General features: G+C 33.9%; 1 protein-coding gene across 1 annotated transcript in view; it reads right to left on the bottom strand.

Moving 5' to 3' along the window:
- Nucleotides 1–2,789: 2,789 nt before the first annotated feature.
- Nucleotides 2,790–18,509, bottom strand: part of LOC142977906 (GATOR complex protein NPRL2-like) — a 70,602-nt gene continuing 54,882 nt past the window's right edge. The window contains exons 5-8 of the mRNA XM_076122035.1: nt 5,976–6,119; nt 5,583–5,667; nt 4,343–4,512; nt 2,790–3,789 (exon numbers count right to left, since the gene is read on the bottom strand). Of these exons, the coding sequence (XP_075978150.1) occupies nt 3,607–3,789; nt 4,343–4,512; nt 5,583–5,667; nt 5,976–6,119 (582 nt within the window). The 3' untranslated portion in view covers nt 2,790–3,606. The remainder of the gene's footprint in view (nt 3,790–4,342; nt 4,513–5,582; nt 5,668–5,975; nt 6,120–18,509) is intronic.

The following is an 18,509-nucleotide window of genomic DNA, read 5'->3' on the forward strand; positions in this document are numbered from 1 at the left end:
CAATGACTGTTGAAAATAATCTTTGTAATAAACTAAACATGATGACAACAGCTCGTGGTGATAATCTCTTAAATTAACAACTTATATTATGCATTGATTACAACAAAACTTCAAATATACAAGAAACAATAAGGCACAGAAAACCTGACTAGTAGACGTGTTTAGAGAAGTAAGTATTATTATAACAATTTTTAATTACACTCTTTCAAGACTAGTGAAGTAAAAAAAATATTTTGAATAATTAATAACTAGTTTTATCAACTTTTGATTAAGTATCGGTTAGTTTATTAAGAGAAATGTGGACAGATTTTGACACTTTATCTATAAAATAGGTTATCCCGCAGCTATCAAGAAACGTAAAACAGGCCTTCGTTGCCATAAGGTTTACTGAAAGCTCTTTTACGTTTTGCGTTTAATAAGAGGCTATTAGCAAATCTTTATTAGTTATATTTTGATTCATATTTGACTTTTAATATAGAATTCAGTACAAAAATTGAAATTGCATATTATTATTACAGCGGTTATTTACATTGGTTATCTAAACACGTCTAAATAAAAAGAAATAGGGATACATAATCATATGGGTATGTACTAAAGAGCGGACAACATATATACAGATTATATAACAACAAGCACGACTAGACACCATATAATATATAATTTCAGAAATATGTCCCGACTTTCATAAAATATGTTATGTTCAATGTAAAACTCTTTCGGTGGGATTTTGTTCTTCCATAATGTTGTTTTAGCTAAATTCACAAAGTTATGGCCAAAAATAAAAATTGAAATTATAGGTAATTTGTTTGCTTGTTAAGGACAAAGGCTACTGTTCTTTAAGATTTAAGATAATTAACAGAAACAATATGAAAAATATATTTGTTACGAAAATTAGCCACCAGGAGGCGCTAGTTTGTACCGAGACTAAGTAAAATAGGTTTTTTGAAATTCAACTATAACAACATCGCATTTTTTTGTCTGTTATCTCCAACTCACCAAAGTACAATAAATGAAAATATCTCACACAAATCTTGCATCAATGCAAAAATACATTTCTCTTTGGTTTTTTAAACACTGTATATTCTGCCTTTTTTACAATAAAATATTTAGCACCTTAAGGATTGACCGGACATTATGTACATTTAGTAAAATATAAAAAACATTTATAAAAATATATTAAAACTAAGAAGATTGAGCAGTTTTGTTTGAACTTGTTAAATATAAATTAACACCAGTTTTCGCACCAACGCCATCTATGTTGCGGTGCGGTGTAACTTTAGGTATTGTATAATGCGATTATAAAAAGGTTATATTGTAGTCTAAAAATAGAAAATCTAGCATTCTAAATAGATGTACATACAGAGGGATAATATTGGCTTTGTAAGAGTATAGGGTATATACTTATGATATTTATTTCTAACCTCCATAATAATTGAATGTTATTTCGAAAAGGGCACATGTCGCTTTATAAAGGTATAACATGCATCCTTTCAGAAATAGCATATTCAATTTAGCGTCACACGCTCACACTAACCTACGTATGTAATGTACATGCACATTTATGTAATAAATTGCAAAGATTTTTCCTTAAATATAATCCATTTTGACACAGACCGGGACTTTAGTCACTTTAATATGAAACATTTATACAAATAACTATAGGACATTAAATATATTGTAATGCGGCAACTTAGTAGAGAGTCTAGGCATGGTGGATCTAGCTAGATTTATAATAATTCGGTGTATTTCTAAAACAAAATAGCTGTATTAAACATGCCACGGTCAGCTGCATAAGCCATTCGTGTCACTGATGTTCTAAATTCTGACTTTTATCTTGCCAGTCGTGCCTTGCATATAAGTCTCTCTACTAAATTGTTAGACTTTATTTAATGAATAAACTTCATAAACATCGTTGTTTTTTCAATATTTACAATATAAACATCAACTAACATAGGGCCTTAGTACAAAAAACTATGGTTTTTGATAGACCGATATGAAAAATTCTATCGATCTATCGATTGTATAACCTAATTGTTTGTAATAAGACCTTTAATTAAATACAAGAAAGGTTTTCATGATTATTACGATCTTTTCTTTTTCTCTTAAAATAAATTAAACTTTACACTGTACTTATTTTAAACTAACATGATAACTTTGATAATACAGGTACAGAATTTAACCAAAAGAATTACTACTCCACACAATTTGCAATGCCAAGCGTAAATCATTTAAAATGTGGTATAAATGCATATAATTAAACTCCTTTTTCTATCGTATAATATGTAAGCCACATTTTAATATAGTTTTAACTTTTAAACATGCAAACGACTACTGTTGCTGACTGAAATTTTCAATGACAGTTTTTACATACCGTCCACAGTTCATTTTTGTTTTATGTAACTGAAAATTTGCATTTATTTCAATTTCCGTATGCAAATTATTTGACAATGAATTATATGACATTGTTTTTATACTGCAAATTAAATGAGCGTTTAAAATATTTTTAAAATTCATGAACAAGGCATCAATGTTTTATTTTAGATCTGTCCCTTGTTCGGGAAGAGACCCTTGCCCAGCAGTGGGACAAATACAACAAATTGAAAAAAAAAATGACAGAAAAAAACAATGGGTTAATAAAAACGATTTATGAATTAATGTGTACAGTGCAATATCAAAATTTACAAATTATTTTGTTGTTTGTTATCCAGTATTATCAAAAGTTATCAAAACACAACTTTACGCTTCTAAACAATGACTTAATGTACGATTCTTTCATTTCCTTATATATAAAACTACACAAAATGTCCTCCGTCCATCTTCAATTAAAAAATAAGTTCAATAGTGTTGTAATACTCCCGCGCACGTAATAATAGTGATGTACTTCCAAAGACTATGATAAGAGATCAAGCAGCGCGTAGAGTTGGGAGAATATTGACCGTAGACAATGTCCATAGATAATTTACCGGTAATAATTACCGATCTTACAAAAAGTTGGTAATTCGATTGAGCTTAAAATAAATCTGATATTTGATTACAAATAATAGATTTATTATAAAAAGTTTAAGGGTGTAACTACACTAATCGTGCGATGGCGGCATTAGCCAATTGATCGTGTTATAGATGTACTTAATAAAAAATTGAACGTCCCTTAGCTTGTTCTACTAACGATAGATATCAATGGCCGTATACTAAATGTGGCTACACCCAAAACGATATGAAAACCTATTACACACCGACAATTAGTAACTCCTGGCCTGTTCCATTTGTGCCAAGCTACATTTTCAATGTTGGAATAAAGAAATCTTCTAGACACGCATCTTCGCTTTTTTGTTTTTTAAACCCTAGAATTACTCAGCAACTTTCAAAGTTATTTGATAGTACTTAAATACCATGTGATACATATTTTCACCACTTACCGAAAACTCACTTATGGCTGATTTTACCACTTGTGGTTAAGTTTTAGTCAGACTATCAAAACAAAAACTTATAGATTTGCTGTCATCATTTATCAGACATTTAGAAGGTAGTGTAACTGGCCTTTAAAATCACAAACTTCACTTTGTGTTAACGACGAAGCTGAGAGAATCTTCCATCTCGCTCTGTCCCTTACTTGATGATGAATACAACGTTGCTATCTCTCTCTAATTGTTCTTCTATCTGAAGTGCTGACAGTCCTGATTGACAGCAAAGTTCGTCGAGACAGACTAGACCGTTGTATGTTCTTACTAGTGGCTGGCTGTGGTCGCTTCTCACTGAGGCTGTGTCGTCGTTGTGTAAAGTTATTGGATACTGGAAAAGAGAATATTGCTATGATTTTTTCATATAGATCAACCGAGTCTAGATTGATGGCGGAATGGATAAGTAATGGATAGTGTGTTTTATACGAATTTGATCGGCGATATTCCTCGACAAATGACATGCATCAGTAGTCAATAGATTGATGTGGTAATACCCTTACGCATTCTTACACTCTTAAAATTAATAATGTTCCCATAATCTACAGTATGTACACTAGTACATAATAGCATAACAAAATGACATATATCTATAAAATAGTTTTCAAAATACCTACACGATTTTGTTTCAACGAATGTCTCAAAAATCAAAAATTACTTAACCTACTTAAAACAAATTTAATCAAAAATCATTTAACGACTAACAAATTAACGAATCAATTACGTCTATACCCACTCAAAATCAATACACCAAAATTCTAAAACACCATACCTTATAAACTCTTCTTATAAGTCGACGAAATAACGACCAATTAACGAAAGAAACAATCACTTACTCAAAACTAATACATGAAAATTAAAAAAGACTACGTTCTTTCATTCTTTACCTTATAAACTCGTCTGATAAGTCCTTCTAGTACTCCGAAGAGCACCAGTTTCCTCTCATTGATGGCCAGTTCTTGTGGCTTCATCCTCCTACACAGATCCCGCACGGTGCTGCCGTATGTCATTCCCGCGTACATACGGAACAGATCGCTTACCTTCGGCAGCTGACGGGCTGGGAACAAATGGTGAAGATTTTAAAGACGTAATATCAGATTTAGAGTTTTGAATACGTTACACGGAATTAGTATAATACAAAAGTAAATAAATATCATTGAACATAGTAATTTGATTCTAAACTAAACAGAGCTTGTACATGGTTACTAAATAACTGATGAACATACTTATACACTTCTAAACACATACTTATTTATAAATTAACAACGAGGCTCAGAATAGATACTCATACTGAATTATTTAATTTAAATATTTAATAAGAACTGATTGGAAGAAACCCGTTAGTCTGCGACCACGGCCAGAGTAATCTGCGTTAAAACGTCAGGCTATCCTAGGTAAAATGTATTCTCGCGTATAAAATTTGATAACGGGCTATTTAATATGTAGCATTGTGTCTTGAAATTTTAGAAATAATGTTAAGTAAGTATAATTTAATGTCAATAAGACGTAGTGAAAATATTGGCTGTCAAACACATCCATTCAAATAAAAAATAACTTTTCAATTAATAGAAATCTGCATCTTTATATTCCATAATGCTAGTTAAAAGGCTCTAATAAACAGAAACCCGTGTAATATTTCCTACATTGCATAACGTCGTATATACAGGCAGTCTGACCTCCCGACCTGGCTAGTCGGAGCACTGATAACCCGGGGTCACACGACCCGTCCCAACTAGTCTATTTATAGACCATCACGTACAAGCATGGCTTTCATAGTCGTTACCGAGCGGTGAACGATCGTTAGTAGGGTCTGTTGCTTAGTGGGTACTTGTGATTTTCCGTGCGTGAAAAGGTTTACGAATCTCAGTGCAGTCACTGTTGTTAATGACAGCAGTAATTTAGTCGAGTCCAGAGTCTTATGATAGATCGATTAGTGACAAGAAATTATTATTATTAATTTAAAGTACAATATTGACAAGCTAGAAATAAAGCCAATGAGAAGAGCTGGTAAGAAACTCAGTATCAAACTATGGAGGGAATCACTTAGAACATCTATATCTTGTATTGTACGAAGTTATATAGCGAACTGAAGATGTATATTATATGTATGAAGGTGAGGACACTTACGTGATCTCGCACAGAACTCCACACATTGTCGCTGCAGACCAGCACAGCGAGTCAATTGTCTTAACTTAGGAGTCGCGCTGTACACCTGCAAGTAAAATAGATTAAAATCAAGATTTCTAATGTATCTCATTTTAGACTATAGGTACTGCTAGCACTTGTAAAATACCTAGGTATTACAATATGGTCATCAAAAGGATGAGCGAGAGAGGAGTAAGACGGAGTTAAAAGAATATGAAAAACTATTGGTTACGAAGGATTTACACCGGTCGATTTTCAGCGTAAGGCAAAAATCACTGCTTTTGTTACCCCAAATAACGATTCGTGCATTAGCTAACGTTTGTCTACTCATTTCTTGAAGACATAAATTTTGTTATTGTATAAGTATAAACTTACAGCACAGTATTGGAAGATGGGCACTAGTGTGACAACGCCGTAGTACACGAGGTTCTGCACACACGCGCGCACCAGGCTGATCTCCACGTCCGTCAGCGCCGCGATCTTTGACACGTGGTTGAAACCGTCTATGTATGGCAGGATCTAGAACAAGCATGTTGAAAGTTAGAACTATGTAGACACAGAAGGAAATTTGCATTCCTATGAATGTTTAAACTGTTCTTAAGACTACGAGTTAAAAGATAACATAGTCAACGTGTGAACCTAAGTGCTAACCCCTCTTTAATAAAGAGAGGAAATGGAGATGGAAAACTGTAGGTTAGTATAATGAAATGGTGTAAAAAGCCTCGTCTTTGTTTATATTTCGCGTTTTTAGTAGGTATATTTCCGATGATTACGGTTTTCGATTTTTCTGCTCAAATTGAGTGGGTTCACCGATATTTGTGAATCCGATGATTTGAAAACGTATGAAGTATATTTAGATCAATAGGTACTTTACATCGAAAACATGTTCATTTCGCTAAGTTAATCATAATAAAATACTCAAAGAGTATGTAAATATATACATTTAGACAGCTTTGTTATAAAATCCGCACACTCATATTACTTTACGTATGCGTACGTCGTACGTTAAATATGTGCGGATTATCATCTCATTTTTTAAATTTGCATGAATAATCCTATCGAATACTTTAAGGGTAAAAGTGTTGTATATTTTTGCTTAAAGTAGAAGATTGACAGGGATTCATACAGATTTAATATTTTAATACAATCTCGTAGGTAAAACCTATAAAAATAAGGAAAGATAATACCTACCGACTTAAGAAGCCCTTGCTCTCGCGGGGACTTTTACAAACATACAAGCAATGGACACAAAGTACTAATAGATAGACCCGAATCCCCTATTTATGGATCGTACAAATAGGTAATTGCTCCGAATGGGAATCGAGCCCACGACCTCCCGCCGCAATGATATTGGCAAAGCGACCACCTCAACCACTGCGCCACGGAATTTTTGTAAAGGATTTTGCAAAAGATTGCAAATGTCGTCCCATAGTCGCGAGTTTACGTATTTGCGTGAATGTGGAAAGCTCACATTACCACAAGACGCAAAACCAGAGGCGTCAGTTTGTAAGTAATATAAATCGATACAGGATAAGTCGGTTGCCATAGCGTCGCCAAGAGCCTGAATTACAATACGACGAGACTTATCGACTACTTCTCTATAATAAATAACTTCAAAGAGACGTTTATAGTACGGGAAACTTCTTAAGGTCCTTTAGAAGTGAGAAATAAGTCTTAAGTGGGATTTCAAAGGACACCTTTGAGAGAAAAATATATTTAATTTAATGTTATTGATAAAATATTTAGACGAAAATTTCGTAGACGGTTTTCTGTGAAATCCTATTAGTGAAAAAAAAGATTTTCTATTTTGTTGGTATAAGAAGTTCGCAATTTCGTAAAGTTTTGGAAAATTGGGATTTGGTAGAGTTTAATTGTTAGTTTCTAGGTACGTTTCTGAAGCGAAAATCTTAACGAAAGTAAGAAAATTTCTTAGCAACAACTCTCGTTAACCCTTACAGAAACAAAGAAGCGGTTTATAATTAAAATAAAAGTTAAATTCTCTACACAAAAGACGAATTCGCTGCCATTGTGAAAAAAAGTGTATAAAAAAACTTGTTTTCTTAATATATTTTCAAAAGTTTTGATCAAAACGTCCTCGTTAAACTTGACCGAGTTCAAAGCCAAATAAATTGTCAAATAAATTGTTTACCATCAAATTATAAACGTATTTATGTGCGTCATCCCACACATACAACAATACGAAAGTCAGCTGTTTCAATGTATGGATGTTTGTTACTGTTTTACGCAAAAACTACTTGACGGATGATGATAAAATTTTACAAACAGATAGCTTATACCCTAAAGTAACATATAGGATAGTATTTTCCTTGATAATTATTTTTAAAGCGGGCATAGTCGCAGGCAAAATCTAGTTTTATATAATGTAACAGTAGGGATTCCTCACACTTGGCGAGCGGCCAGGCCTTTTATACAAATTGCATGATGTTTGTATAACCCGGCTTGTGTATAAAAATAAGATTATTTTGAAAGTTTAAAGTAATACATTAGTTACGGCCCTTCGACGAACTGTTGCGTGTGAGTTGACTCAACAATGTGGTGATAAAACAACAATAAAAATACAAATGCAAATGAAATTGAGGAAACCAATACTTTTTTTACGAATATGTCACAAAGAAGGATCGATTACAGTAAATTCTATCTTTGCTGTTGTGAATTAAAGACATCACGGTCTTAAGTCACAACAGTAGGTTTTCTTCAGAGCGAAATCTCAATCTTAAACGGTGCTTAGTTACTTAAAAAATCTTTTACTTTGATAGTATAGTCCTAGCAGGCAAATATACTTCTTAATTACGATAAACAGAGCAGAAAGAAAGAGTAAACTATGTTACTTTCTATTTAATTATCTCGCAAATCTTTTTATAAATCTTCACCCACAAATTTTATCTTTCTTCAATGATTAAGAGTACAAAGATAACTTTTCCACAGACAGATAGTAACTGTACTTAAAGATAAACAGCTGTATATTACATAACTAATTACTTTATTACACCTATAAGCAAATCTCTTTACAGGCTCAAATATTGACACAAACTAAAGAAGTACATAAGTATTTATATACAAACTAGCTTTTACCCGCGACTTCGTCCGCCACCTGAATTTTCCCATGGAAATGCGTCATTTTCCCGGGGTAAAAAGTAGCCTATGTCCTTTCTCGAGTATCAAATCTCCATACCAAATTTCATGCAAATTGGTTGAGTAGTTTAGGCGTGATTGAGTAACAGACAGACAGACAGAGTTACTTTCGCATTTATAATATTAGTACGGATGGTTTGAGATAAAACGGTCCCGTATGTACGATGCATCTGATTAGCTCTCGCATGGCAACAGCCAACGTGCTCGCGAACCACTCGACCGGCGCGCACGCAATGCATTTATGCGCTGTTGATGCACTTCGCATGATTTAAGTTTTTGTACACATAATAAGAGTAATTAAATTGTTAGTTTTACTGTTTTTAAAACATTGTGGTTTTGTAATTTTGTAGTTACAAATTAATGTGTATTTGTTAGTAATCAATTGCTTCAATTGTGAAGGAAAACCTCGTGATAATACCTTGCCTAAAAATGGTTTAAACGCAATTTTTAGGGCATGCTAGGTTCCGATCCGTACTTGGGGGTGGTGGACCTATCGGCAGAGAGACGGTAATGATTTTAGTGAATAAAAAAAATGTTAATTAGTAAAATGTAAAACGACGATTATGCTGAAAGTTATGAAAAGTGAAGTATATACAAAGTAATTGAGAAATACTCTGAAATATAAAGTAAACTAGTAGATATAAGTTACTTTGGTGATAGTCTTGTTATTATCTCACGTTTGCCTGAAATTGCATCTTGCGACAATATAATATTGTGAAAACGTCTCGATGTCACGTACATTTTTCAATTACTTTACTAACTGGATATTTGAAACTAGCCAATCGTTACGCTATGAAATGAAAGTTTTGGTTGTCATTTAATAGAGTTGCAAGCTTAAACCTTTATTTATATATAAAAATATAGTAACTTTCATAAATACAAAATGTATCTAGTAGGTAGGTAGTATAAAGTTAAAGTTTGTATAGAATCTTTGCAATAATTTCTTGTATGTGTTTCCAAATAGAGCCTATTTTGAACATTAAACATAATCCCATACTGATCCTAAAGTTTGTTCGAAGCATCGATATAATGACTGTTACAACATTCGACACTATGTTTCGTTATCTCAAACAGAAGCGAGGATTAAATATCCCTAATTTGGGAAATTAATTCCGTGACGCAGATGAGTTACGGATGTTCTGCTCATGAATAATGATTCCCTTCGGGTCTGCAACGGGAGGAAGGAACCGTACCTATCTATACTTACCTATTTCGGTATAAGTAGAGTACGAAGCTGATGTATCACTAACTACAGTTTCATATATTAACCTTGTGTTTATTGGTAACCATTGGATGTGAAATACTGATACAACTGTACCTAATAGCTACGTGATTTATAGGTACGTAGACAATTGTTATCAAAATCAATCAATTTGTTTTGGGTCTGGATTTACTAACTACTTTTGTCTGGATATATTTTGGTCCCATAATCGGTATTAAGGGCCGTTTTTGATTTGCCTTACTATAATGGGTTCTTGTACAGTGCTCGCAAGTGTAATGTGTATACCAGTCTGTAAACAGGTAAACACAGACCTCAGACTCTTAAATAATACAATCTCACGACAGGAATTTTTTGGCAATAAAAGTAAATAAAAAACATTGCACGCTTTTTAAATCACTCAACTTATAAACTTTTCCACTACACAACAAAAGCAAGTAACACAATCCTTTAAAAGATTGCTATCACTTCATTTACTTCACAGTTGAAGGTATATAACCCTAAGTGATTGTGCTGTATCAATCTCTTAGTGCCATCTATTACTGTCACCTTACGTCCACCGTCATATAGGCCCACGACCCGTGTCGCGTGAAACTGGATACTATAATCAACCCTGGATTGTTTGTCATGGTTATATTTTCGAGGATTAAGTGCTGATGGCAAATATTGATGACTCTTTTTTACTAAATAGTTTGACAAAATTGTTTTGATGCAAAAATGTTTGTTATTGTAACTGCAGATTATAAATGTTTGGTAATGGGTATGTACTTGAGTTATGACATTTGAAAATTGCATATCTTAATTTATGATACCATAAGGTAAAGCTTAGAAATAACAACAACTTAAATGCTTTTCAAGCAATAGATTTTTTTTAAGTATAAACAGAAATCCTTTAATAATAATTTTCCATGAACAAAATCTTTATCAAATAAATGACCCTTTACGTTTTTTTATTATTTTATATTCACCAGTGTAAAAGGAAACAAATAATTTAAACACGCTGATATTAAATAAAATACAGTCCGTACTGTTATCATTGTCTGCGATAATTTGCATACAACCTTGAACTAATTTGACAACACCAAATTATAATAATTACTTCTTTTTATGTTCCAACTTAATATTCTTTACTACCAAGAACTGCAAGCGTGCAGTGTAATTTTAATTATTATACTTTTTGCAAAACATGAAAATGTATATGATAAAAATCATAGTTATTTTTTTACAGAAAACGAAGTATAAATGAATATTTTTTTTAGGTCAAAGGTAGAACTATAAACGGGCCTTAAAAAATTTGGTACGAAAATTACTTGGTCCACAATATAAGGTAGTGTTAGCTAACATGAAACATTTAGATATTAAGGTCTATTTGTCTAGGGATCCTTGGCACGTCTCCAGTTCCATCACCATTAGTGGCTCTGTTGATATATGAAGCTGAACTGCAATGCGGGCATGAGTCAGCGGAGATCTACTGCTGCTATGTCGCGATGAATGGGGACCTTTATAAATATGACACGTGACACGTGGGTAAAGCTCTATAGAAAATTGTTGCTTTTAATAAAGTGATGTCATCTGCTCAGTAGGTGTGGATGGATATGAATGGAGACAAAGAAAACCTCGGTCTTCGTGGTACAGTGGTTAAGATGGTTACCACGCCACTACCAGTTGTTTCGGGTCTGTTTGTACTTTGTGTCCGTTGTCTGAATGTTTTTAAAAGTCCCCGCGACACAAGCGCAATCATTAAGTGCGGTAGTAGGCTTTAAAGTAAAAAAAAGAAACTAAAAGAAAAATATTATTAACATGGGTCTACGAGGTGCCGAGCACGAGTGGAGCCCAAGTCGAGCACAAATTCGTGTAGTATGAACTGTCTAACAAGTCTCTAACAAACGCGGTTTTGAAATAAAATTTGTGTTCGGCTCGTGCTCGCCTTCTCTAGTGTAGACCTACCTTAACAGTCTCTCCTATAAATAATAAAATTGAATGTGCTGAAGAACGATATGAAACGATGACATGAATGACAATGAAGAAAATGAGAATTTGGAAGTATGGGAAGGCAACGGATAAAGGCGTAGTAGTATAATTGTGAGACGAAGATTGTTTGTGGCAGGACATTCTAAATATCATGGGAATAGAATAGAAACAGGTGGTTATCTTGCAGATAATGGCATTAAAACACTCTTAAAACTGTTTATAGTTTTGTCCAATGGCTCTTACGTAATTTTACGATAGCTGAACGACTTGTAGACATAAACATGGACTTATTAAGTGCAAGACCGACGGCTTTACGTGCTCCCTGAGACATGGAGATCTACGACCACCACTTACTAACTCCGGGCATTCCCTGAAGATTTTTTTAACAGACAACTTAGAAAAAACTTCTTGGCTCTGCTCGGGTTTCGAACCTCTTGCGCGGCAGTCGCATACACTGTCACTGTGCCACAAACGCAGTCATTGAAGACAGGTGGTCAATGCAAGAAAATGACATCAAAAACCTTTTAAAACTTTCTGTAGTCTTTATCCTATGGCTCTCACGGTCGTATAAAGTTTTTTTTATGATAGGTGAACGTCTTGTAGACATAAACAAATAACCAAAAAGTAGCTAATAGCATCACGGCTATTAACATTGTGAAGTATTATTGTTTCTCCGCTAATTTAGGGAGCACGCGCACGGATCGCCTCAGGTTTTGGCAAACGTTACGTTTACAAAACATTTTATAACAGAATTAACTAGTTGCAAAACAATTCATGCGTAATAGTGAATAATATTGAAATTAGGTTATAAGCTTTATATAGATTAAGATATATTTATAAGGAACCTTTTAAGTTCCTTAATCCAATTTTTTAAATAGAACTCGTCCTACATTTTTGCCATATTATGTTATTTTTATAGAATCACATTTCCGTAATTAATTTCACAGTGTTATACGATGTTGCATTGTTTGTTAAAAAGATATGTAGTTCATGACTCTTCACTTTTCTTCTTCTATCTTGCAATGTTTTCAAAATGTATGGACGTGAATGAAACAAGGTAAGTTTGTATGTATCGATAGTACTCTACCCAGTATCGTAGTCTGATTTCAGCCTACCCTTATCGGTAAAATTTGTGATTCTATGTATGTAAAACTCTTCTCTTTATTAAATGGGAATGCTGTCCCACAAGTCTAATAAAATTCATAGCAAGTCGAACAACACGAACATGAGCCATGATATAATGCAGAACTGACAACAAACATGAGTGGTGATTCTCAAAAGTGTTCAATACAATGTAAGTTCGTCGCGTGGTGTAAGTTTCATCGGAACAGCTGGCGACCTTCGCGAGAGAGGACTGGTCACCGAGGGGTGTCGAGTTCCGACAAAATGTCATACACGCAAGTCAGAAGCGAAACGCGGTGAGTTTAACTGACTTCGAAAAAGGTGGGGTTCTCAAGTCGTCTATATTTTTTCCATGATTGTTATCCAAGTGATGAGTGAGTATCCACACATAACTTGGAAGATATTGGTGTGTTGCCTCGGATTCGAACCTGCGGCCACTTGCGTGGGAGGTGCTAACTTTAACCACTCGGCTATCATTGCTCTTAGGTAACTTTTAATAGCGCAGGCCGATTTATTTTTGTTTGAAAACTGGTGGTCCCATTTAAATTTGATTAAAATCTGACAATTAGTCTCTGTTTTGTACTGATAGAATTCCCCGTAAAGTTACAATTGGTTTAAAAGAGTTAGGTAGACGGATAGTCGATCAACGAAATATCAATTGTAAACAAACTTTTCCTCATATCACAGATAAATGACATTATTCTGATAAAAGTTTATTGACAATCAGATAAGTAGTTTTTCCGTGAATTTTACCAAAACATACAAAATATTCTGAATGATAAAAGTAAATACTATTTATTCGTTTTCCGGAGAAAACACTGGCAGCATTAAACAGGTAAATTAATAAGGGTGGAAGATGTCTCTTAACATTTCCGTAGTTCCTCGAAAATTGTGAGAACCTTATCAAAAGCGAATAAATTTCATCAAACGTCCGTCTTAATTTATGATAAACTTGACACTTTTACATTTATGTCTGCTATTCAAGTTTATTTCTTTACTAGCTGACCCGCGCAACTTCGCTTGCGTCATATATATCCCCGTTTTTGTAACATTTTTTATTGCTACTCTGCCTATTGGTTGTAGCGTGATGATATATAGCCTATAGCCTTCCTCAATAAATGGGCTATCTAACACTGAAAGATTTTTTTCAAATCGGACCAGTACCAGACAAGACCTGAGATTAGCGCGTTCAAACAAACAAACAAACTCTTCAGCTTTATAATATTAGTATAGATTTGACCACCCTTTTCGTAAAAACAGTCAAACTGTTTAAAATTTTAATCAAGTAGCAAAGTGATGGATTTCGATCCGAAAAAGTACATAAAACATACTATTTCTTTACACCAACTTCTAAATGGCTGTTGAACCACATCATGTACACGCAAATTAGCTAGTTTGTTTATACACAAGAGTATTTTTGCAAGTGCCGCCGGGACAACAGCCTTGTATATTTTATGTTTACTTGTTGTATAGTTCCAGGGTTAATCCGTTAGATTTTATGACAGAATAACAATGTAAAGCTTATTGTTTTTCTTCGTGTGGGCTTGAAGCCCGCCCGGGTAAGTAGGTATAGTAGGTACTTTGGGAGTACAAAAACAAATGCTTTGTGGGCTTGAAAGGTTAAACAAACGATATGATAACAATATTATGTTTATATTTTGTCTACTAGACTTTTGGGAAAGTTTGTGATATTGCTAATAGGGTTGTATTTTCTCTCGTAAATTAAAGAATTTAAATTAAGTAGGTAATATTTACATTAACAGCGACCTTTAAGAAGTTTAAACCTGAGATCACACTTCTTTATAATTCAGTCAGTTTTAAGTTTTAGACAATCATCAAAAATTCAAAACTGTAATTTTCTTTTGTAAAGGTTCCTATAAACTCTTAAGTTTATGAATTCATGCATTTCTTAAGGTAATGTAAAGTCCCGAAGACGCACTTCGCCTGCGACGTGGATTCTAAGACTTGCCTTTTTCTTCATTTGGAAGGAGGCAATGCCCAGCCGTGAATCAGTAAAGGGCTAAAAAACAAATTCATAATTATAATTATAATTTAGTATTCTCAATCGTAAGTAGACTTCCTTATTTTATATTCCTGCTACCGCTTATGCATTGCACCAAGCGTCCTACACGTGGAGCGGTTAGCGAGCGCTGCGCGTGCGCCGCATACAATTAACAGCTATTTGTTTATTTATACTATTGTTATCACTTATGAACTATATTCCTAGTCATTTAATTAGCGACACATATAACTGGACGCAGTTATTTTGAGATGCTCTTACCCCTGGTTTCTTAGCTACATTTAGCGGTAGTTTATCTATTCAATAGTGTAAAAATTCATATAAAAAACCACTAAAGAAAAAACCGGGGTTTAAAGATTTATTGGTGAAAGATTTTTGATCATGATTTATGTTACGTGTAGTGTTACAAAGTTGTGTTAGACTTTTACTATGAGCTTGTAACGTAGGTTTAGTAAGGTAGAGTCCTAATAACATAATTCTACTAATTCCTCCCTCGATTGGGAGGAGACCCTTGCCCAGTAGTGGGACAGTAATGGGTTTAAATAAATCCTACAAATACTATAAATGCGTTTCGTGAAGTGAACAGTCTCCCTATCCCAAAAATGAACTCATGAAATGTTTGATGTATCTACAACTACGCAAATAGCTTATATGTGGCCAAAACCGAGACCCGATCGCAACGTTATAATAAAATTGTTTTCGACATCCTCAAAATTCATCTTCATATTTCAGCCAATTTTCACGAAGAGATTTAAGACCCTACTTTCAAAAGGTTATTGGAAAAATCCCTTGATTCGATTATTCTTTGATCTACAGTCGGTAATGTTTTATACGAATCTTATAAATAAAAATATGAAACTTATAAGAAATCAGAGTATATCGTGGGAAAGAACTAAGCACGTTCTAAGTATTTATTTAGTAAAAACAAACAAATCTTGGAATACAGTGTGATGTCATGTTGCAGTATTATCAGAGGCATGTGTATGTTACACGTGTAGTTAGTATGTGCATCGGACACGTGTCAAACGTATATAATATGATAAATATTTAAAGATAATGCACGAAGATTTTTGTTTAGTTGCTGTAATGCGATTACGAGTATACATTCAAGTTTTAAAGAAAGTGTTTAAGATCTAAAATTCATTGTTTTAAGTATTATGTAGTTCTTTCAGAATATGCTAGTCTAAAGGAATTAGTTAATTTTTCGTATAAAAGTACTCGACAGAAGCTCGAAGGTAGTATGGTGGTTTGAGTTTCATAATTTAGACTATGTAACTTACGAATAAAAATAAGGTCATTTACTGTTATACTAATTATAGATTGTATGTAACAATTACTTGTGGTTATAATGATAAATGGTGTTAAAGACCTCAGTTGGCACTTAGAAATCGAATCGAAACTCGAAATTTTGCTTCTTAAAGGCAAACGAGTCTTTAAAAGGGGTTGCAGTGAAACTAAGTGAGTTTAGTTTGTAATACTTTGTATGAACGGCGACGACATCAATACTAGCCAGTTGAACCGGTTACTTTGGAGATTTACCGGCTTTCCTTAAGTTCAAGCGAAATCGCATTGTGGAGCTGTGGGTTCTTGAAGGGATTTAAAAAAGGTAAATAAGGAGATATGGTTAAGTTGCACGACTATTTGTTCTGAGCCTGGATGTTAATGTATCTATATAAGTATGTATTTAGAAGTATATAAGGATGTTTATCAGTTATTTGGTTACCATAGTACAAGCTCTGCTTAGTTTGGAATCAAATGACCGTGTGTGAGTTGTCCAATGATATATACTTATTTATTTGTAGGTCGGCCAACTCTTATACATGTATGTCTGTCTAAAGGTCATTGAATAAGTGTTACCGGCTAAGGGTAAGCTGCCACCGGGATACTACTAGGAATTTTTTATACATTTTATATGGACTGCCTTTGTTGCGCGGTCGGCAGTGCCTGTACCTATTTGAAACTAAGCATATTTTTCGTTATCGTCCGAAAACTGTGATTAATTTCAACGTCGCGTATTCGTTCCATATTACATGAACTGACCATAAATAAACCTTAAATAATATAGTTCTTATTTTTTTTATGATAAAGTTAACAATTATTATTAAAAAAAGAGTCCTTATTAAATTAAATGCTACAAGAGATGCACCGCGAAAAGATGTTTTTACAGTAGCTGTAAAAACGACTTTTCATGTTTTAAATGTATTCACGTTATAAAAATATTTCAGCAATTAAACTGACATAGTAACTAAAGTCTAAAACAAAATTAATTGCGGAAAAATGTGTTCAAAATATAAGCAATAAAATAATGGAATATTTCTGTAAATAACAAAGTAATTTGTATTTACGAAAACAACTTTAAATTATAACATACCTACATCAATTATAAAGCTAGGGACACACTGGGAGCCAAATGTCCCACAATATACTAATTTGGTGAAGCGAAATGGGGCGATTTCGCTTAACAAACCTGGCGACATCACGGCCTACGGGCTTGTCCCTAGAGACGTGTATGGTACAGGGTGGACTCAAGGATGCGTATGTTTTCGATGTTCAACAATTAAAATCTCCAAGCAATAATCTCCAATACAAATCGACGCGGGACGAATGTCGGCGATTCTAGTACGAACCTTAATGGCCTTAATTTGTATGGCGATAGTTGCTTGAAGACTAAAATCGGTGAGTATCAGAGATCGAAGGACCTAAAGCGTAGCTTGTGTGAAGTATCGCGATGTTGCCGGACTACACTCGACACGTATCGCTAGACATTTGACTCCTAGGGTTCCATCCAGGGTTTCCAAATCCAGGCTGATCATTTCCTGGACATTTATGAGGCCACAAACGGACTCAGAGTTTTGGTCCCCGGTTCGAGTCTACACTAAGTAGGAAGACCTCATAGTATCGTAGCATTGTAAAAACTCATATTCTTTATTCTCGTATTTTTCTCGGGACAGCAAAGTAAAATTACTGGACACGGCCATCTGGCTAACCTAAGTGTATCCCTAACTTTACGTGTAATTATTTTAACCATTCGCTATTAATCTGTTTACCGCTGCCAGTATCGCCTTGCCCGGCTACAAGTTTTAAATAAACATGCGGCCAATTTCAAAAGACACCTGACTTTATACACATAGTTGGAGTAAACAGGTCTATGTATACTGGTCGCTTATAATATCTTGCATGAGTCATATGTTTTTGTCACAGTATGTTGTTTAGATCGCATAAAGTTTATTGTTTTACGGAAAGAAAGAATTTATTGAATTATTTTTGATTTTTCTTTAGTTTTTTGATCAAGAAAATTGAAAACACGGATTAATTTAGACACCTTCTTTTTGATCCTTATGGGATTTCAATTTCGAAATCAGGTGCAATACATTTTTAACTTAATTTATTATTGTTCTTGCACCAATCATGTGTAACGTTGTCC

The sequence above is a fragment of the Anticarsia gemmatalis genome, chromosome 13 (assembly GCF_050436995.1).
Source record: "Anticarsia gemmatalis isolate Benzon Research Colony breed Stoneville strain chromosome 13, ilAntGemm2 primary, whole genome shotgun sequence".
NCBI lineage: Eukaryota > Metazoa > Arthropoda > Insecta > Lepidoptera > Erebidae > Anticarsia > Anticarsia gemmatalis.